This window comes from Herpailurus yagouaroundi, unplaced genomic scaffold (assembly GCF_014898765.1).
Source record: "Herpailurus yagouaroundi ecotype Mexico unplaced genomic scaffold, PumYag 221, whole genome shotgun sequence".
NCBI lineage: Eukaryota > Metazoa > Chordata > Mammalia > Carnivora > Felidae > Herpailurus > Herpailurus yagouaroundi.
Genome location: NW_024412452.1, coordinates 16,504,185 through 16,525,552, shown reverse-complemented (window position 1 = coordinate 16,525,552; position 21,368 = coordinate 16,504,185). Strand labels below are relative to the sequence as shown.

General features: G+C 45.3%; 1 protein-coding gene across 8 annotated transcripts in view; it reads left to right on the top strand.

Moving 5' to 3' along the window:
- The first annotated feature begins 1,249 nt into the window (after nucleotides 1–1,249).
- MEIS1 (Meis homeobox 1) overlaps nucleotides 1,250–21,368 on the top strand; it is a 140,417-nt gene continuing 120,298 nt past the window's right edge. For 5 of the 8 annotated variants that reach the window (XM_040458237.1, XM_040458236.1, XM_040458241.1 and 2 more), the window contains exons 1-7: nucleotides 1,250–1,486; nucleotides 4,178–4,246; nucleotides 6,899–7,125; nucleotides 8,971–9,112; nucleotides 9,636–9,686; nucleotides 10,474–10,524; nucleotides 12,084–12,230. In XM_040458237.1, the coding sequence (XP_040314171.1) occupies nucleotides 1,265–1,486; nucleotides 4,178–4,246; nucleotides 6,899–7,125; nucleotides 8,971–9,112; nucleotides 9,636–9,686; nucleotides 10,474–10,524; nucleotides 12,084–12,230 (909 nt within the window). In that variant the 5' untranslated portion in view covers nucleotides 1,250–1,264. The other 3 variants (XM_040458242.1, XM_040458244.1, XM_040458240.1) reach the window with 2 other exon arrangements.

Genomic DNA, 21,368 nt, shown 5'->3' with positions numbered 1-21,368 from the left:
TCTTATCATTCTGTGAACACAGCTGCCAAACTCAATTGATTAACAGTCTTTTGTTTATTCTGGGCTAGCAAATACACACACATTTTACCTTAAGAGATGCCTCTTTAATTTCTGAGGGTTTTGGAGCTGACTCATCAGTGTGAACTTTGGGGACAAAAGCCTAATTCAGGATATATGTCTTTTCAGAGACACAATCCCTTATAGGAGAACAGAAAATTAGAGGGGAGTGCTCAAAAAGGACTGTACCAACATCGGAAAGGGGCACCACTTGCTTTAAATGCCTCCTTGCTAGGAAGGTCTAAACAATAGAGACCTAGGCCCCAGCCTGCCCCTTTAAAGTCTTAGCTCTCTATCTTTGGGAAGATGTTCTGGGATGTTTAGAGTAAGCTGAGGATGGAAGGCACATGTCTCCAGAGCTACGGGCAAGTGCCAGAACCCTTCACCAGGCCAAGTTTTTGCAAAATAAACGTGCTATTACTTCAAAAAGGAAGTATCTGAAATAAGTTAGGGATAGGTGCTATCACAGAACAGGTAGATATCAGTAGTAGTTTACTAAGATACCTAGAACTATCCCTTTGCCTTTTCCTTTTAATAGATGATTAATTGCTGCCTTGCTAAAGGAGGGTTTTTTTTATGGCTACTATATTACAACTCTAGACTTCCTCTGTGCAATTTCTCTCAGCAAGCCCCAACTGTAATAACTGTTTGCTAATTGTAAAATCCTTATCCAGAATGAGGTTTGGGCAAACAATTTGTACTACTGTAATTACATTGTAAAAGTGTTTTAGTCCCTTGATTGTCCAGAATCAATCTTATAAAGACCTAGGAGTAGCATTAGGTTACCAGTTATAAATGGAAAGGGGGTGGGGGAGAAGAAAGAAGACACTTTTTAAAACTATAAACAGTTTATTTCAGACAACAAACGCAAACTATCTCTTTCTTTGAGGAAAACCTGTATGTAGGTAATTGAAAGTACTTTTACGGTAACCTGACACATCATGGTTGAAGCTCACAATAGTTTTCCAACTGCTTTGAAGTTTTTGGTTATGTTTGAAAAGGAGTGACTTACCTGAACCTTCTTTTTTCATCTCTGCTAGAAAACAAATTTACCAAAAAGCAACAATACAAAATAAACTCCATTGTCAAAGAAATCTTTACCAAAACTGGCCTTTTCCAAATTTGAAAACATGGCCGCAGAGTTGAGGTAACTCCAAACCGGTTACTTAAGCCTTTGCTGGAGAGCCCCTAAGGACTCTTAAAGACGATGATCATCGAAATGTATTTCGCAGTAAATTTCTCTCCGTTAAATTATACTTACACCATTTCCCTCACAGTTCATTTAAGGATCATAAACGTAGATGTACCCATCTCGATGTTTGGCTTGACCCCCCCTCCTTGTGTCCCTCCCCTACAGCCAGCCGCGCCGAAGCCTGGCCTGCTGGACTGCAGTGGTCACACGTCCGCGTGCAGCCGTCGGAAGGCGCAGGTGAGGGCCAAAGCCGCCTGGGGTTCGGAGAGGGCTTGCAGGCTGCCGGCCCTGTTTGGTCCTCCCGGTAATTGGAAAAGGATTGCGTTGCCTGGCCCAGCCAGCGCAGCTTCCCGCGAATTAAACAGAGAAATCGCCTTCCGGAGACCGGGAGGTTCCATCTTGGCCTGAAGTTCGGTTTCCAAGTTCATGTTGGGGCGAGCGGGGTGGGCGTGGGAGTGTCAGGCAAAGGCGTAAAGAAGCTGGTAATTCACCTGGATCCCCTCGGCTTTGACACGCGGCCTGCTTTGACCTCCTGCGTAATGTACCGGGGCGTCGGTACCCAAAAACTTTACCCATGTTTGCGATGGAAAAAAGTTAAAGATCCAAAAGTTGGGGGTGGGGGTGGGGGTGGGGGTAGAAAGGGAGGGAGAGAAAGGAAGAAAGAAGAGAGATGCAAATGATGCGGATCCTAGGATGTGTTTTAAACAGTCGGAGCTCTTTCAAGGCAAAGTGTATCTGGAGGCTTCGGGTGAATGTGTCAGCCCTTTAGGTGCACACGGGGGGAGTGCGGTGTCGGCGTTGGGGAGGTGTGCGGGAGGCTGGGAAGGTTCAGCTGCTTCGGCTTTATGAAAATTCCACTATTCGGTGGGGGGGGGGGGAGACTGGGCGTTGACTCCTGCTAAGTACTAAAGGAATAGACATCGCTCAGCGAGGCTACGTGTGCTGGAGGGAACCTGATTCCAGATATATGTTCTGATGCTTGCCCAGTGTCTCTGGCTTCTTGAAAGCCCACTTAACAAAAACTTGAGTCCTACCTCTCAAACTGATGCAAATTCTCTTTTAGTTTGCGCATTTAGAGTTAGCCTCAATACATTTGAGAGCTCCTAGCCTTGTCCAAACAACCTCTCCAGATACGAGCCCCCTAATCTTTCTCAAAACTCTTTCTCTTATCTACACCCCCCTTTGGGATGAGGGTTCGGTCCGCAGCTGGCGAAGTGGGATGGGGGGTGGGGGCGATGGGAACTAGCGGCCGAAGGCTTTGGAGGAGTCAGCCTTTTGGCCACCATCAGGGCGGGAATCGGGACTGGCAGTTTGCATTCCCGGCAGATCGAAGCTCCCTGCTGATCGATTATTTGATAATTGATTTTCCCCGCAGCCAATGCGCGGCCGCCTTGGCAGGAGCGCCCCCTGATTGGCCGAGCCCTCTTCCACGGCTGCCTACCGAGATTTGGGTGAGCTCATTTTCCAGTCGACCGCAGGGGGAGTTTTCTGTGAGGTTTCAGCTGGAGGGAGGAAAAAAAATCCTGCTCCGAGCCGAGCGAGCTGCGAGCCTTGCTCGAGGATGTGAGGTTTCCAACCCGCTGGTTGAACTGCTGTGGCTGAGCCATCTCGGCGTATAGAGCCGGGCGCGCAGAAAAATAAAAACGAAAATAACACCACTAAATACAATAATAAAAGGCAAGCTTAGAGTGGGAGAATAAGGAGAGGATTTCGTTGCTGTGCTGTTGTTGTTGTTGTTGTTGTTGTTGTTGTCGTCGTCGTTGTTGTTGTTGTTAAGCCAGAGAATAGGTATTTGAAGGGAGAAAGTTAAAATCAGTGGCTGGTTGGAGCCTCTGAGTTGTGGGTTGGGGCAGGTTTTTGTCTGAAATCTCAGCTCCCGAAGTGAATTTCTTTTTCTTTGGCACTGGGAGTTTTCCCTGAGCCGGGTTGGGGACAGGAAAGCGGGGTGGGGAGAAGAAGGGCTGGGGAGGAGAGCGCGGAGCTTCGCGGGGCAAACGAGCTTGGGGCGCAGGGTCCCTCCAGGCCCCGAGCACTGCCGAGGCCGGAGCCCCTCGGCGCTTCGAAGACAAAGGCGGCGCGGCCGGAGCCGGAGCCGAGCGCGCTGACCCTGCTGCGCCGCGCCCTGGGCGCACAGCTGCCTCTCCCAGAGAGGGTCGGAGAAACAGCCTGCTTCCCCGAGTCTCCCTGGCCCGGGCTCCACCCGCGAGGTCTGGGCTGCTCCGAGCCCGCGTCGGGTTTCGTTTTCCGGCGATCATAAATAGCTTCGTGTTTGTAAACAGGCGCTGGGGGCACATTCCCGGCTCTCAGCTCATTGTTCCCTCCTTTCCTCTCCCACTTCGCGCAGGACGCCGGGGCTGGGGCTGGGGGCCTCCGGGGCTAGGAGGTGGAAGGCGGGGGTGTCCAGATCCCAAAGTGAGAAAATGCAAGCATTTCCTTTCCTTGGGCCGGGTGTCCACCTCTGACAGCAACTCTAAGCTGGATCTGCAGAAAGCCCCAGCCTTCTTCACCCCACGTTCTCGGGACTCAGCAGAGCCTTTCCAAGCCTTGCTCCTGCTCAGTCTTCTGTCTCCCCGTTTGACTTTTCTACTTGGGGTGGTCCGTCCTGAGAATCCAGTACTTTCTGCATTAGCCCCCTCTGCCCCCGAAAAAAACTGGCAGACCCCAATAATTTCGAGGAAAGTCATGAAGTCTGTGCTCAGAGCCCTGTGCAAAATAACTCCTGCTGCTGCCTGCCCGGCGTTTATTCCCAATTTATTTCAAGAGAGTCGGCTTTGGGGAGAGAGTCTGGAGGGGGAGGGAGAGAAAAGAATACGGAAAATAAAGCCTGCGGCCGGGGGCTGCTGCCCGCGTTTGTGCGCGTGTGCCCTGGGTGTGTGTGTGTTTGTGCCTGGGCGTGCGATTTAATGGAGCGTCTCTCTGCCTCTCCAGTGCGGCCAGAGCTCGCTTCGCGCACCCACCCCTGCCGAGGATCCTACTTGCTGCAGCCCAATGCATTGTGTAAGACGCGACCTGTTATGGCCACCACTACTTCCGGGTTCTAGCATTCTGGTCGGAATCCACCTCTCCGCCTGTGCAACACACACTTTACACACGCACGGGGACTGCAAGCGGGCAGCATCGATCGTGGCTCCTTTAAGACAAACTCAGACAGACATTTTTTTTAACCCTCCTCCTCTAATCTCCCTCCAGTGCAGCAGTTGCAAAGAGGGAGAGAGAGAGAGAGAGAGAAAGAGAAAGAGAGAGCGAGCGAGAGAAGAGAGAAACTGATTAGGAATTAGGACTGATTCAAGGGAAGCGAGCGCTAGGGCTTTGTGCATTTGAATATTAACATTTGAGGTGTTCTGACCAGAAGAAGACAGAGCGGATGATCATTCATTCACCACGTTGACAACCTCGCCTGTGATTGACAGCCGGAGTGGCAGAAAGCCATGAGATTTGGTAGTTGGGTCTGAGGGGCGCTCTTTTTTTTTTTTTTTTTAAATTTTTTTTTGGGGGGGAGAAAAATTGGCTTTTTTTTTTTTTTTTTTTTTTTCTTTTTGCCCCCGCTGCTGTCTTGGAAACGGAGCGCTTTTATGCTCAGTGACTCGGGCGCTTTGCTTCAGGTCCCGTAGACCGAAGATCTGGGACCAGTAGCTCACGTTGCTGGAGACGTTAAGGGATTTTTCGTCGTGCTTTACATTTTTTTTTTTTCCGGGGGAGTTTGCTTATTTGTTTCTTTTCACACTGGCCTTAAAGAGGATATATTAGAAGTTGAAGTAGGAAGGGAGCCAGGGAGGCCGATGGCGCAAAGGGTACGTATTAAAAAACAATTGTGGAACTCAAATGTGAGATTAAATTGAAACGTGGCCGAAAGACACTGCTAAAAAGTTTCCTTTTTTCTCTGTATTTTTGAATGAGGCTCCTAAAGCCGTGGCCTAAAGCGAAAGAATTTATTCAGTGCATTTGTAGACTTATGTATGTTACATGTAATTAATTCAAGTAATCAAGTTTTCTATAGAATCCTAACCAGCAGCTATCTAAATAAAAATACAAGCTCAGGCAGTCATCTGTTTAAAAAACAAAAACAAAAGGCGCTAGATACCTAATGCTATAAAGTGAGTGGTTCAGGGAGCAGAAGTTTAAAGCTATTTTTAAAGTAAAATAAGCAGCTAGAAACTTCTGATGTGTTACTGCTTATGCTCATCTTTTAATATCATTAGAAGTATTTAGCTTTTTTTAAGCAAATAACTTTGTCATCGTGTAATGGCTTTTGGGGTCGGAAAACATTCATCTTTTAAAAGTGATTTTAATGTGCATGGATTTTTATAAAAGGTAATACTTGGAAAGTTTTTGTTAGAAAAGCCCTTCACTAATTGGATACTAAGCACACAGCGACTCACTTTAAAAATGCAATACTAATTTCCCCAATATTCCTATTTGAATGGAAATGTAGTGAGAGTCAAGTGAGACAATGACAACCCAACTGAGGTAGTTTCTTAAAAGACAGGGGGGTCTACAGAAAGCCTTGCCTGCATAATTCGCGTCCTGGCCCTCAAAGCCCTGTTTGCAAAAGAAAGTTACTAGGCTGACACATTCTTCTTTACTCCTTTGGTTCAGGCAAATGTCAGCGTTCTTCCAAACTATTTTCACACCTCTGGCTTTAAGGACATGAAAGTGGCAGTTCCTCTTTTCTTTGAAAATCATTTCACTCTCCGTGCCTCCAATTCTTGGGAAAAGAACTTGCCTGGAATGAAGCAATGAGAAAAATCTAAATAGCTAAATTTTGCACCCCAAAATAATGACAATCAATATAAAAGTAGTTTTTCTGAAGAAAGAAGATAGGGGTTGTACGTGCATTTGCTTTTGAATTTACTTTACACCTGATGAGTTACATTTGCCTCATTGACTTTTAGTCTGGGGGGAAAGTTCTTAACAGTGGAGAAAACAGAATAACTGCTCCAACTATAGATTTCCTTTAACTTTGAGGGAAAATTGCCCAATTCTAAATTCAGCTCTAATGAACATGAAAAACTACCTTTCTCTGAGTTTCACTTCTGAGAAGGCCAGTTAGTTTTGTGTAATTTAGCAGAGTTTGTCTTGGAAAGCAAAGGAAATGCAGTGTCTTGCAGGACTGCCTTAACCCCACGCTGGCAGAGAAATAAAATGAGAAGCCTGTCTGAATTCATGTGCTTAGCTTAGCTGTTCCCATCGTAACTTTTTTTTTTTTTTTTTTTAATTCCCCCTGATGGGAAGGGGCTGTGAAACTAGGCGGGTTTGCTGCACTGTCCTGGCACGTTTTATTATTGTGATTTTGAATTTCCTCCTCTAGAGACATGCACGTTTTACCTTCCGCCCTCTGGGAAAATGCCTCTCTTTCTTTCCTTCTTTCTTCCCTCCTTCCTTGCCAAAGGATCCTGAATTTCTGAACTAGTTGATAGGGACACAAGTTAGGGCAAGACCATTCATCTCAGCTGAGACTCAGAGAATCCTAGGATTTTTACTTTAGAAATTATTTTTAAAATAAAAACCCTCAACTTGAGAGATGCAAGGCCACTGAATTCTGGGTTGAAGGATCCAGCTGGACTGACATTATATAAGCTCCATGCCCTGCCGGTTCCCCATTTGCCGGCCTGGCCTTCTGAACCTTGTTTTCTCCTGTTTGTCATGCAGTACGACGATTTACCCCATTACGGGGGCATGGATGGAGTAGGCATCCCCTCCACGATGTATGGGGACCCGCATGCGGCCAGGTCCATGCAGCCGGTCCACCACCTGAACCACGGGCCTCCTCTGCACTCGCATCAGTACCCGCACACAGCTCACACCAACGCCATGGCCCCCAGCATGGGTTCCTCCGTCAATGACGCTTTAAAGAGAGATAAAGATGCCATTTATGGGTAGGTACGACGGGCAGCAGGTTAAGTGGTAGAGACGCGATGTTTCCTCTGTTTCCCTGTGCCTTTGGTAAAAGGAAAGCCAGAGCTCTGTGGATTGGAGGTACATTATTCGGTAACTTTTCATTCGCATTGCATGGAGGATTTGGGAAGGCGGCCTGCCGTCCCAGACGCCCCCCATCTCCACACACGCTCCGCGCTTGCCCAGCGTCCAGCTCCGCCGAGGCCGTGCCGGCGAAGGGGTCGCCCTGCAGGAGGAGTTGCCAAAGGTCCTTCGTCCCCTCTCACACCCTGGTTCTGTAGTTCAGCGGGTTGGAGTCCTCGCTTGCTGGGCTTCGCTGGGAGAGCGTTGGGGATTTCTAAATGTAGGCGCCTTTGTGTTGGAACGAAACTTTTAGTTTAAGGGAAAATCTTTTAAGCCACTGATTGTTCTGACTTGCTAAGTTTACTCAGCAACCTTATGCTGGCTCGGCCGCCGCACAATAAAAATCAAGGGAGGACAGTTGCAGGTCAGGCAAGGGGGAACATGCTTTGCATTTAGGGAGTTTGACCACCGTAGGCAAGGAGAGAGCTCGCTCTGAATTGTTATAGACATCAAGAAACTTCTAGCCGGTTTAGTACTTTGTGTTCAAAGGCGAAGCCTGAAGGATCTGGAAGTAGGTGTGGGGTGCTGTCAGGCCAATGTGGTTTTCAGACTGTGGTTTACACCGTATTCTCCCAGGCCAGTCGATTAGACCCTGGGCTGGTAAAATCTTTCCAAAGTCACTTGTGCCTACTGTGTGCTCATGAATTTGGGGACCTCTTTTTACTTTGCAGCAACTTTTATTTCTATTTATGTCTTCTTTTGAAAATATCCGGCAACCCCGACCCTCCCCAGCTGCGAACCCTTTCTGCTTTATCTCCTGGTCCCTTGTGCGATGGGCCGGTTTAAATCCCAGCGTTCTCTCCGCAGCGTTAACTGCAAATGGCTTAGGCTCCAGGACAGAACATTTGGGGAAGCTTTCAAAAGGACCCCAAACTGTTAAATTTCCGGCTGGGCTGTGAGAGCTAATAAAAGACTTGAGACACCTCCTTGAGCATTAGGAGAAGCTTTTTTTTTTTTTTTTTTCTTTTATGGGTTGAGATAAGCGACATCTAGGCCCCTGGAAATACTAGCTGCTTTGCCATTCCGTAGAGACAAAAATGAAAGGCTTTACCGCAGGGACATTTGAAAGAACTTTTCTTTTGCGGGGAGTGGGGGCCATTGACTAAGGGAGAGACATGTGCAGGGGGCTGTGGAGGAGGCTTCCTGCTCTCCGAGGGCCGCGGGGTCCGGGATCGGTAGGCGCAGCCCGCTGACAGTCGGCCCGCAGCCACAGAGGTCCCTTTCCCAAGTTAGCTGAGCGCCTGCCACCGAGGTCCCCCGAGTCTTGGGCTCCGCGAGGCTGCCTTGGAGGAACCCATTTGCACGAGCCTTCCCGACCCATGCGCCCAGCGCCTTTCTCCTCCACGAGGTCCTAGATGTGCAGCGGAGGGACGAGGGCTTGTCGGGGTGGGAAACTTAATTCAAAATGGCTGCTGGAACCGCTTGGGTTTTATTCTTAGCAAATGTTACCAATTTCTCCGGCCAGATAGGCTGAACCGACCCTCAGATAAGGTCCCTGGCTTAGGGCCTCCGGTTTCGGTGGCCTAGGAGGAAGGGGAGGCGAGCAGTCACCTGGGGGCGGGGAGGGGGGAGGAAAAAAGTAGATGACAAAATCAGAGAGAGGGTCCCTGCCTCGAGCTCGTCTGGCTGTTTTTCTTGGGCGCCTTTTTCACTGACTCCGGACTAACCATTGTGTTGTTTGTGACTGTTGTATTTTCTTGCAGACACCCCCTCTTCCCTCTCTTAGCACTGATTTTTGAGAAATGTGAATTAGCTACTTGTACCCCCCGCGAGCCGGGGGTGGCGGGCGGGGACGTCTGCTCGTCAGAGTCGTTCAATGAAGATATAGCCGTGTTCGCCAAACAGGTCAGCAAAATATATGTTTAAAAAGTAAAGAAAAAAGAAAAAAGAAAGAAAGAGAAACTCCCTCCCCCATCCAGCACATTTTCAAAAGTAACCAGCAAATTAGTCCACCCTAAGCCATGCCTGTGACATCTACCCTAGGGTTTTCTTCCTATATGAGTGTCCGCGGACGACTCAAAATCACCCATAGGCTTTCCAACTCACGCTCCAAAACCTAACGCAGAAAGCCCACTCTACAAAATAAAATCACAAACCCTACACGCTGTAGCCGCCTTGGTCTTGGCGAGCAGGGCAGCGTCCTCTAGAAGCGTACTTTTGCTGGTGGAAGAAACCCTGAGCTCTGGGCTTGTTGTTGGCTTATTTGATTCACATTGAAGTGTTTCTGCGAGGGATGCACTCGGTGTCACCGAGTCCTTCCCGGAGGTTACATCTTGCCCCCGACAGTGTAATGAGGCAAGAAACCAGGAAAGCGACCAGATTTCAAATGTTCTTTCTCCCCCCACCCCCCCTTCTCACTTGTATTTAGATTCGCGCAGAAAAACCTCTGTTTTCTTCTAATCCAGAACTGGATAACTTGGTAAGAGCGGACCCCTACCTCCCCACCCCCATCTCCCCTCCCCCCAAGCCACCAGCTTTGCTTTAAAGAGCCCTTAGGTTTCTAGACGGGTCTTCCCGTAGCTGCAAGGCGGCTGCAAACGTTTCTGTCCACGGACAAGTGGTCCCGGACAAGATCCCGGGGAAATAAATTCATCTCGAGAGGGGCCGGGCAAGCCCGCGCAGGGAAACGCGAGCTTTTGTTTTTTATGACAGCCGGGCAGCACAGCTCTAATCAGCGCGGGGATTTATCTCCGGGCTTGTCAGCGTATGTGCTTAAACTTTGCGGATTTCCCAGCCCTCAAAGTCGCATCACGAGGGCAGCAACTGGGCAAGAGCCCCCAAACCACCAGTGTGCCTGAAAGGTGTGAGGAAAGCAGCAGAAAGTTTGCAGTGTGAAAAGCCACAGCTGGGGGACTGTTTGGAATATTTTCCGTGCACTCCTTACTTGGAAACATCTCGTCCAGGGATGTGGCCCTTTCGGTGGGGTGGGGCCAGGGGGGTTAAAAGGGAAGAGCCATGGGGGAGGAGAGTGTTTATGAGCCCTACTTAGATGCTTTGTTGTTGTTTTAGCTATTTTTTTTCTCCTTAAGAAATATAAACCTCTAGATGGTACCCAGTCACTGCTATTAACTTTTAGTGTTATTGCCATAAATCAAAATAACTCTATTTACTGGGGGGGGGGGGGGGGGGCGGGAGATGCTAGAGCTGTGACAGCCAATTTTCTGCAAACTACGAATAGGGTGCTCATTCTTTTTGTATCTTTGCAGATGATTCAAGCCATACAAGTATTAAGGTTTCATCTGTTGGAATTAGAGAAGGTAATTTCTCTAGCCTCTTTTCCTTTTGCTTTCCCCTCACCCCCAAACTCAAGGGGGTGGGGTGGGGTGGGGTGGGGGGGAGGTTCTGAATGGCTGAAGTTCAGGCTTCTGAGACATTTGCATAAATGTCTTTCTTTCTGGTAATTAGTGTCAAGGCCAATCTTAGCGTCCATTTCTCTTTGCGGTTTAATTACAATTTCAGCCACTAAAACCGGCATCTCAAATGCCCTAGCCTTGTATTCATTCTTAATACTTTGCTAGCTTTGTATAAATAGTTGCAATTCTATGCATCTCCCTTGATGTTTAGAATGCTGTTGTGAGTTTGCTTCACAGGTTATACCTTTGTGATCTCTTCTCTGCCTCTTCCCCCTCTTCTTTGCTACCTCTGGGTGGGTGGGAGGGGGGTTTTGTTTAGTTTTAGTGAGTTTCTGGAAGACAGTCTGAGAGCAGCGGCAGGTCAGACACAGAGGAGAGGTGGAGGGGGAGGAGGAGGAGTGGGCAGGGAGTCTGGAGGAGGTAGTGGGGGAGGCACATTAAACCTTTTGCAGAGACAAAGCAGAGTTGATAGTTGTGTCAATTTCTTGAATCTGTGAATCCTGCACACACCCCACCTTCACACTCAAGAAAGGGTGTGGGATAACATGATTTTGCTAGCTGTTCTATAAATCTCAGCAATAAAAACTTAATGCATTGTAATTCAAACTAACATTAAATTGCAAGCACACTGGGGTTTCTTGTGAGTTTTTGCAATGTCAGTGATGCCTGGGGCCTGTAAGACTGCTCCACTTATACCTAAATATTTCGAAGCATTCTTTTTCCCTTTTTTTTTTTTTTTGATCAGTTTGATACCTTTTCGTGGCTGTAGGGTTTTTTTTTTTTCATATCATGAGTACTGGCAATTTGATTTTCTTCTATTTTTTTTAAAGTGTCCTAAAATATGCTTTTTTCAGGTAGAATCCCTAATTACAAATGTTATCGGGACTTGGGCTATCAAACATATACCCTATACCACCACAGTACTGGTCTTTGGAGATATATAGATATCTATAGGGAGAAAGATACATAGATATAGATATAGATATAGATATAGATATAGATATAGATATAGATATGTATATACACCCACATATATAGTAATATATGTCTTCATATATTACATATATATATATATATATCTTCACATTTTTCTCTTAGACACACTGGAAAAGGACTTATGATAAAGTAAGTGGATGAAATTAAATAGTTTACCTTAAATGTCACCCACGCAGGTCACCTCTCTAATGGCCACAGCCCTGGGAGCAGATGAATTTAACACGGGTGTTGAATATGTTGTAGCCTGTGAATCATCTTGTCACTGTCAATTTTCTGGGATATCTCTATTTTGCAAGAAAAGAAAGTTATTCCTAATTCTGGATGCGTCTGGGGGTCTCTGGAGGACAATTGCTCTGTGTTTCCCTATTTGGAAGTTTGGATCTCACAAGGGGGGTGGATTGCACTTGTCAATGTCATTTATGCACTCCTGATTATATTTCCATTTTTTTATTTCTGTCATAATGTAGGTACACGAATTATGTGACAATTTCTGCCACCGGTATATTAGCTGTTTGAAAGGGAAAATGCCTATCGATTTGGTGATAGACGATAGAGAAGGAGGATCAAAATCAGACAGTGAAGATATAACAAGATCAGCAAATCTAACCGACCAGGTATGCGTTTTTCAATTTCAACATCCCTGGGAAAAAAAAAAAAATCTGTATGCATATTGCTTGCTGGGTCACTACCACCTCCTTTTATTATTTGCATATGATTAAGTCCCTTTTAGATACATTTCCATCGAAATGAAAATTTTTGAATAATGTGGCTATTATTGCTTCATTAAGGCTGGCTCTGGGATTCGACCTGGAGAGATGAGCTTGTAAAAGCTTTGCCTGCAAACTTGACCTGTTTCTTGTCGCTTTTAATTTTTGTCTTTATTTTATTTACCCTGTATAATAATGGGAGTGTTAACTGCCAGTGACCGCCTGATTGCAGGGCTCTGTTCTGGAGCGTTTTTTCCCCCTTCTATTTCGAAGAAAAGGAAAGGGTAGGGTCTGCTTATTTCTTATTTTATTAGGAATAAACCCAAGATAGGTGGTCTCAGAGAGACAGCGAGGGTTTGAAATCTAGCAAATGCTGGCTATTTTCTCCCTGTCTATACGGTTCATTAGCCTGTCTTGTCAGTTTTCCTCGGCCGAACGCTTCTAGACCTCACTGAACATTGCTTTGTGCGGTGCTCGCTGCAAGCTCGCCCATTTTATTGTACTTAGTAGAAAAAATAAGACCAGGCCGAGGTTATAAAAACAGATAAATATGGACGTTTCTCTTCCTCCTTTCCACTCATCCTCCAGCTGGTAGTGCACTGGGCCCTGTGGGTTGGCAGCTTTTGGAAGCGACAAGGGCACCCCGGGAAACTCCCTCGGTGTGGCCATGGGGGACCTCGCGCCGCCTTCGCTCTCCACTGCCAGCCTTTGCTTGCTTCGCCCCCTCCTCTCTGGTCCTCCCTGCAGGCCCTTCTTCCACTGCGTTGCTAAGTGGGGACGACTTTTATTTGGAATTGCTGGGGGGGGGGGGGTTCTCTCCCTCTCTCAACCCAGCACCACTGTTTGCTCCCAGTCTCTCCCTCTCCTGTCGCTGCGTCTCTGGATTGGCCCAAAGAAGTTGCAAAAATGCAATGAAAGTGAAAACCTGAGGAGCGGGTGAGATGAAACGGGCTCAGAACAGCTCTCCGTTGCAAACTGCTGCAACGTGAATAGAGATTTGGGTTGCGGGTCTCCTCTGGCCTCTCCATAAATGAGTGAAGGCCCAGAGTCGTTTCTCTTTCTGACCTGGCACGTGAGTTCCGTCTTGTGGGGGGAGAGATCAGCCTGCCTTTGTTAAGCCAAAAGACGGGCGGGCGTGTAGAGTTTTCCTTTGCAAGCTCTGCCATGGTCACTGTTGGCTAGCGGCTATCTTGTAAAGTGCTTGCAGGAGTGTCCGACTCCTGGGTCTTGGTGTCGTCTTGAAGTTTTCTTCTCTCAACATCACCCTCTCAAAATACATTCCCAGCTTGGATTTCTCTCGGTAATCCCGCGACAGGGCTGAATTTGTCCTTTCCCCATGAGCAGTGGAGGGCAGGCAGAGCTGAGCTTTAAAAGCACCAGAGCGCCAGGTCTTTACTATTATTTGGCAAGTTGCAAACTTTCGGCAGTGTAGACGAGTGCACAGTACAGGCAGTCTGCTCAGTCCCTGCGCGGCCCCGCCGAGGTGGGAACACTGCAGGCAGCTCCCGGCCCGGCCCGGGCCCTGCGGGCTGCCGGGCCTCCCGCCTGGTTCAGCCCGCCAGCCCTCACCCCGGAGCTGTTAAATGCAGATTCCGCTGAGGAACCCTCGGGTAGCTGCTGTTGAGTAAAAATTGTAATCCAACAAGCCTAACTAGAAAATGGGATTCTAAGAGCTCCGGAGTGCTGGGTACATAAAGCTATTTGAGCAAATTACAAGAATCGCTTAGGGGCATGAATGAAATCAACACTTTAATTGCCTCCAAAATGAAGATTTATACCCCATTTTCTCAACGAATCATTATTTTATTAAAGTCAAAGATAAAGGACCAAAGCTATGGGATTTTTTTTGAGGGGGGCACAAAATTGGTATAACATCATTGCATTTCCCCCCTACTCCTTCGGTAAACTTTTGTTACACAATTACCTTAATTTGAAATATGTAGACTGGCAGGCGATAGTAGTGGATAAAAATTGACATTTTAGTCTCTTCCCTCACCTAAAAAATGAGAAGCGTGCATCCCACCCCCCACCGCTTACTGGTGGGCTTCGCAGCTTTGGCTGGGCTCGTGGCGCTGTTGGCCTATGCGCGGGCGAGCTCGCGTGACCCCTCCAGCTCATCTAGGTCTTGGTCCGTGGGCAGCAAACCCAAGTTTGTTCTTCCTAATTGTCCCCTTCCCGGGAGCCAGGAGCGAGTGTGCCTGGGCTCTGTTTGGAGCTGGGAGCGCAGAGCTCGGGGAGCACGGGGGACCTTGCCTCCGACCTGGACTCTGAGTAGAGTCCCCTGTTCTGGGAGGTGGGGAGTCAGAGACCAGGAACTAGGGCCCCCCTGTGGGCGCCAGTTCTCTGGACTGGAGCCTACTTGACGGTCCCTGGGGGCGCTAGACCCCTAGTGCGATGCCCTGGGGGCCGGGCCCAGAAAGGCAGACCTCCGCCACCTGTCTGCGAATGAGGCCCAGCCAGTTTGAGCCCCCGCAGAGGGTGCGCCCCGGGACGGGATGCTTCAGGTGTAGTGTGAGCGCTGGTCCTCGTTAGCTCATTAACCCCTCTGTCTCTAGGGTCTGCTGGCGGCACGGTTTATTTTATTTTACTTTTATCCTCGGAGGGCGCGGAGGCTGCCACCCGCGCAGGGACCTGGAATCGACGACTTTGATACCAGCCGGTTTCCCGGAGGGCTAAGTCGGCAAATACCCACTTGGCCTTGTAGTGATGCTTTTTTTCTAAATATAAAAATATATATCAGATTAAGACGCCGGTAGAAACCGTAATCTCGTTGTCCCCCCACCTCTCGTACCCGCCCCCTTCCCCCTCCCAGACCCCGAGGAGCGAGGCTCGAGTCACCGCTCATGGGCGCAGGCCTCCCGGGCGCCCTCTCCCGACGGTCTCGTTCCCCGCTCCGCACGGAAGCTCCCGACGCCCTGAGACTGGGGGCAGCAAGGGGCACCGGGGGCTTCCTGGGCGAGGGCAGGGCTGCGCCCCCGGGAACCAGAGCAGAGAGGAAGAACCGTGCGAGGCGTCGAGGCGAGGGTTGAGCCTGGTCGTCAGTGGAGAAGGATGCGGGCCCTTCGGGAGGCGGGACGCCTGTTTGAGGGATTCAGGGTGGACCTGGGGGCGTCCAGAGGAGTTAGGCGGGAAAGAGCCTGGCCGTCCAGACGCTAGACTTTAGTCTGCGCTCCCAGAAGGAGCCGTCGAATGAAGTCTTCCTTCCCAGGGTTGTCTGTGGCTCGCCACTCCTTGAATCTAAGCATTTCCCCACTCCAAGAACCCGAACGGAGAGTGGAGAGAGAGGAATGAGGAGTCTCCGGGCCCCTAAGGCCGCCTCCCGAAGTTGCCACGCCCGCTTGCAGCGAGAGCGGACTAGCTGGGCCTGTGCTGGGGCGCCAGCTCTGGTTTCCCACAGGCAGCGGGAGGCAAAGAAATGGTCCCTTTGGATTACAATTTTTATTCAACAGCAGCTCTCCGGGGGGTCCTCGGCTGAATCTGCATTTAACAGCTCTTGGGCGAGGGCTGGCGGCCTGCACAGGGCGCCCTGTTGCATGTTAATCCAGATTTGTGCCTGACATCTGGGGAGAAGTAATGTGGCTCAAGGAGATGGAACCAGAAAGCCACGCACGCCAGGCAGGTTAAATGCCAAGTGCTGCTAAACCCCCAGGGGAGGAGGATCGGCCTCCGGGGCTGTGCGGTCCAGGTTGGAGAGCACCAGGCCTCTGGGCCTCCGGGCCTCGGGGACACGGGGCAGCCTTGGGCCAGTGAGCTTTGGTTCCCAAGTGGGCTAGGAAAACGCTGATGGCGGTTGTTTTATTTTAAAAGTCTGGGATGTTGTTTCTAAAGCATCGTTTGAGTTAAAAAAAAAAAAATCTTAAAACTGAACTTGGACTTGACTGAAAACGCCCCCTCCCTGCAAAGCGAGGTAGGGATGCAAGGGAGATTTAAGCTTTCTCTTTTTTTTGGGGGGGGGGGGTTATGGTAAGGAATGGGGATGAGAGGGCAAGGGATAGCCTGATGTCTTTGATGAATTGGATCTGCTGCTTTAGAAACAAATAGATGAAGCCATTGGTTATTTACTAATACTAGAAATGTAGGCAATTTGTTTTCATCCAATAAGAAAACTGGCCACAAACGCAAGAGACAGGAAAATGCTTCCTTTGTCAGGTAGTTTGTTTCTAAATGCTTACACATAGACACATCTTATTTAAATTGTAAATACTTCACAGGGTCACAATTAATGCTTTTGTCTTGGAAACTCTCAGTCCACAGGCCTTGGCATCCATGGGGGTCTTACATTCCTCTAACTTTACTTTTTGATTGTTGTTGTGGGTCATGTGTTGTACTCCTAATTCCTTTTTTTTTTTTTAAATATGTCAAAGGGAAATTATGACAAGATTCTCTTTAATGAGTAAATAATAAGGTGTTGAGTGCTTGTCACTCCATTGGCTAATTGGAATGTTCATTCTAGGCCCTTTATGGCTTAGTATCCTTTGAATTAAAACTTAGTTGTTTACCAGGTGTGTTTTTATTGTTGCTTTCTGATTGGCTTTTAGAAATTTTAATTCCAGTGTACTTAACATACAGTGTTATATTAGTTTCAGGTGTACAATATAGTGATTCAACAATTTCATACGTTACTCAGTGCTCATCAAGATAAGTGTACTCTTAATCTGATTGGCTTTTAGTGTGTATCTGTGTGTGAATTTCAGAGTAGGGATGTATTGATTCCTAATAGGGGCCCTTAAAAAAAACATTTCATGAAAAACAGGTGAAGAGTGTATGCAAATGGGCTGAGATCAATTACATTGTTAACCGTCTGTAAGTGTAAACGCTAATACTACGAAAGTTATTCCCTGTTCATAGCGCATCTCTCTCTGTCTCTGTCTCTCTCTTGTCTCCTGTCTCTCTCTTTCTGTGTCTCTCTCTCAAGTGGAAGTCCCCAGTGCAAGTTCCATGGCTTATGGAAAGCAATGATACTAATGCTACTTTGTACCAAGTAAAGCCGTAACAGTAACTAGCGTTCAGTGATTTAACTAGCGCTGCAGCAATGGTCACTCAAAGAGCAATACCTCTTCCACCAGAATGACTCCATTGCTCATGATTTGGAAACATATAGAGCAGTTGTGTGCACTCTTGCTGTCAGTCCTACCTTAGCGACTCTTACTAGAAACCATGGAGAAGCTTGCACAGTAGAGGAAGGAAAAAAAAGGATTAACATACGGGCACTGTTCTAAAAAATGTAACAGATATCATGTTATAATTGCCCGACTTTGAAAATAAACAAATTTTAAATCATGTTTTCAAATCCTTGTATGTTTAAATGTTAAAATGTTTGTCAGAGTCCGAAAGATTTAAAACACAGCTGTTACTGGGTGAAGGAAGGAAAATTATGCAGTAAAACTCCATGCTCTTAAAAACAAAGACTATTTGTGGCCCTACAGTGGAAACAGGTTTATTGTCAACCAGATAGGCTGAAGTATTGCCACGAGGCCTACTGTAGTAAAACTAGCATGCCTTCCCTCGCAGGTAGACTGGGAGGAACTGAAGAATGCCTAACGAGTTATATTAAGACACTTGTCAGAAATGAAAATATTGTCAACATGAATTCAAATGAAGTATTTTGGTATCCATGATGTTATGCTTTCCATTGCAATAACAATATTTTCTTATGAAATATAAATATGTCAAACAAATGTGAAATGCTTAAGTTTTAATAAATGATCATTTAATCATCAGACACAACCCAAGTACGTATACAGAAACTTTTAAAGGACAGTCGGCATACAGCCAAATTCCTATAGAGACTAGCAGGGAAAAGATAAAAAAATGAACACAAAATAAGACTCTGTAAGGAGGGTCTATAATTCAACATTATTTGACTCCACTTTCAGGGAAATAGTTGAATGATAGGAAACTGATACCATTCTCATTCATTTCTGTTACATAGTCTTATGTGTTTGCATTTGTAACATTTTACATGGCCTTTTTTGGATTATGATATCTGTCATACTTGTATCAAAGTATTACTCGAATTTATGTTATAACTGAAACAAAATCTTTGGTCATTGCTCCTAAGTGCAAAAAATTAACTTAATATTTAAAAGCTACATCAAAATTCTGGGACAGTATTCTTTTACAGATAAAAGTAGAATACATGTGATGCTTTATCTGACAGTTGTGTAGATGTCAAACTTAAAGGTGTTCAAAATCCAAAGTAAAACAACACTGCTGTAAGTCATGTGGGGATTGGTGTTCTTACTCAGCAGGAACCATCAGCATATAATATCTATTTTAAAAGTTAGAATCTAAAACATAAAATACAGTCTTCCAATTTGAATTTTAATAATAATTCCCAAATTATTTGACTTTGGGATCCAGTAAATTTTGGCTATTTTGTTATCTTTAATATTTGTGAATAAACCTGGCATGTATAAAATCAGTTTTGAAAAATTCAAGCAGATGAATGTGTGTATGTAGCGTAAAAATAAAAGACATTCTTACCATATTATTAATTAAAAGTGCCATGATTTCAAGGGTATAGGAATTTAGGAGAGCTTTTTGGAGTCTTAAATGGCCTCTCTAGGAAGTATACCTATCTTGGGAAAATTGCTGGATTTCCCACACTTGCAAATTTGACATTTTAATAAATGGTATAAAGGCTACCATGTGAAATAAGCAAGAATATAGTCATTTAAAAATTTGTCACTAGAATCCAATTTCAATCAATTTGATGCATTCATGTGTGCAGAATTAAAGCAATTGGCAACACTTTACTAGATTCTCTCTGAACACTTTTTTTTTTTTCCAAATAGCATTTCTTAATCTAGGAAATATGTTCTTGTTAAAACAAAATACAAGACTGCAAATCTTTTGAAATTATTTTATATTTCTGGACTCTTCATTAAGAATTCCTAAAATTGACTAAAACATACCATTAAAAGTTTATTCTCTGATGGAAAAAAGCTTTTCTCTACATTAATTGAATTATACACCTGTCATTTATTGGTATCATGAGTATATACAGTTAAATACAAATTATAGCCTGAACTAAGTCATTAACTGTCTTCAAGATATGCAATAATCATGCCATGACTTTTCCATGACAGATGCCCCACTGTATATGCCCTAAACTAATGGAGGATAAATAAATTGTGAAAATAAATTCTATATTATCTATAATCCTCAAAAGTACATTCCTACAATTGATTCTTCCCTTGGTACTTTTTATGAGTCTGTTTACAATTAATAGGATTTATAATCATGAGGTAAAGAAACTTGAATGTAAAATGTTATGGTTCCTTAAAAAACTTAAATGAAATCATATTTTTCCTCAGAAGGGAAATGCTGTTACTATTAATAAGTTTACTAAGTAATACTCTTAAAATTGCCATAACTTTTTATGAGTTTAACAAGTTAAAGCAACACTTTGGTCTCGCTACTTTTTTTTCATTTTGACACAATACAAAGTCTTAAGTTTTACAATGGATTTAAACATACATTACTTTGACTCACATAGAAGATAGCAGTAAGTAGATAACTAACATTTTGAGTCATATTAGAATTATTCCCGGACAACACATAACTTAGAATTAATTGTTGTTGCTGATGAATTCCCATTTCTCTAGACTTTTCCCTCAGACTCTACGACACAACATGGTAGCATGTTTGTTATTAGTTGTAAATGTCTGGGTTGGTGGTTATTATCTAGCAAAGCAGAGTTGTAGTTCTTTCTTTCTAATCACTTCTTTTTCACTGTTTGGTGAACATCCTAGGCTTGAGATGTGAATCTCCTAGGCTTGAATGAGTTTGCTAGGTCTCATTTCCCTATTACCTACACGTGGGTTTATTTTCCTGTGAAGATGAAAAACATTACTCACTATGGGACAGGCATGAGTCGAGACCAAAGTCATCAAATATTCCCAACCTGTGCTTTACAATTAGGTGAAAAACTGAAAACTGTTATTTTTGTTTGCCTTCCCTAGGGCTCTGAATCCTTGATATAAAGATTCATATCAGCCCCTTTGCATTCTTCCTCTTAAGGCCTAAATGTTTATTTTCAGTGACTGTATTTGTAACGGATAGTCCATATTTGTTCCCAGGCCTCCAGGATTTGCATTTTATTCTGCATTTGCATTCACATTAGGTCCCACAGAAACTCTTTAAAGTGAAGTGTGTTTATGGCTATTATGAAACTCGACAAAATGAAGTTTGTAATGAAATCGACACAGTCATCAAAAGGACGATGAAGGGAGCAATTTGATGTAAACCCAGAGTTTTCTTATGCCATCCCAACTTGTAAAAGGCTTATCTCTCTTTAAAAAAAAAAAAAAATTAGAAGCTGAATGAATAAGAATTTCTTTGACAATAAAATACCTCCTAACGTCTCCATAACTATTTGGATGTGTTCTCGAACATTAACTTAATTTGATAGGCAAGGTATAATTAACCATGACCTATAGTGTTTTCTGTTATTCAGGGACTATTCCTTAGCAATTTGAAAACTTAATTTCTAACTAAATGGTATACAGTGTCTGACGTTCTAAAGGCCTACTTACATTATTTACAAGGAGTGGACATAGTTTGTATAGCTCTAGGGTTTCAAAGGAAGTTTTTTTGAGGGTGGGGACTAAGAATTTTTACAATGTAAAATCCTAGCAAATGAATTAGTGCAGGTGGGATTTTTGGGGATTTTTTAAGTGTACCCCTCTTTTCTATTCACTGTAATGCTAAAACTTATTCACATGGAAGAAAAAATAAAACCACTGTGTGTCTCATGAGACAAAAACATATACATGACATTTTTTTTATTTTTTATTTTTTTAAGTTTATTTAGTTTTGAGAGAGAGAGAGAGAATGAGCTGGGGAGGGGCAGAGAGAGAGGGCAACACAGAATCCAAAGTAGTCTCCAGGCTCTGAGCTGTCAGCACAGAACCCCATGTGGGGTTGAACTCAGGAACTGAGACCATGACCTGAGCCAAAGTCAGATGCTCAACCAACTGAGCCTCCCAGGCACCCATTACACATGGCATTTGTCTTTTATTATTTTAATGTTTATTTATT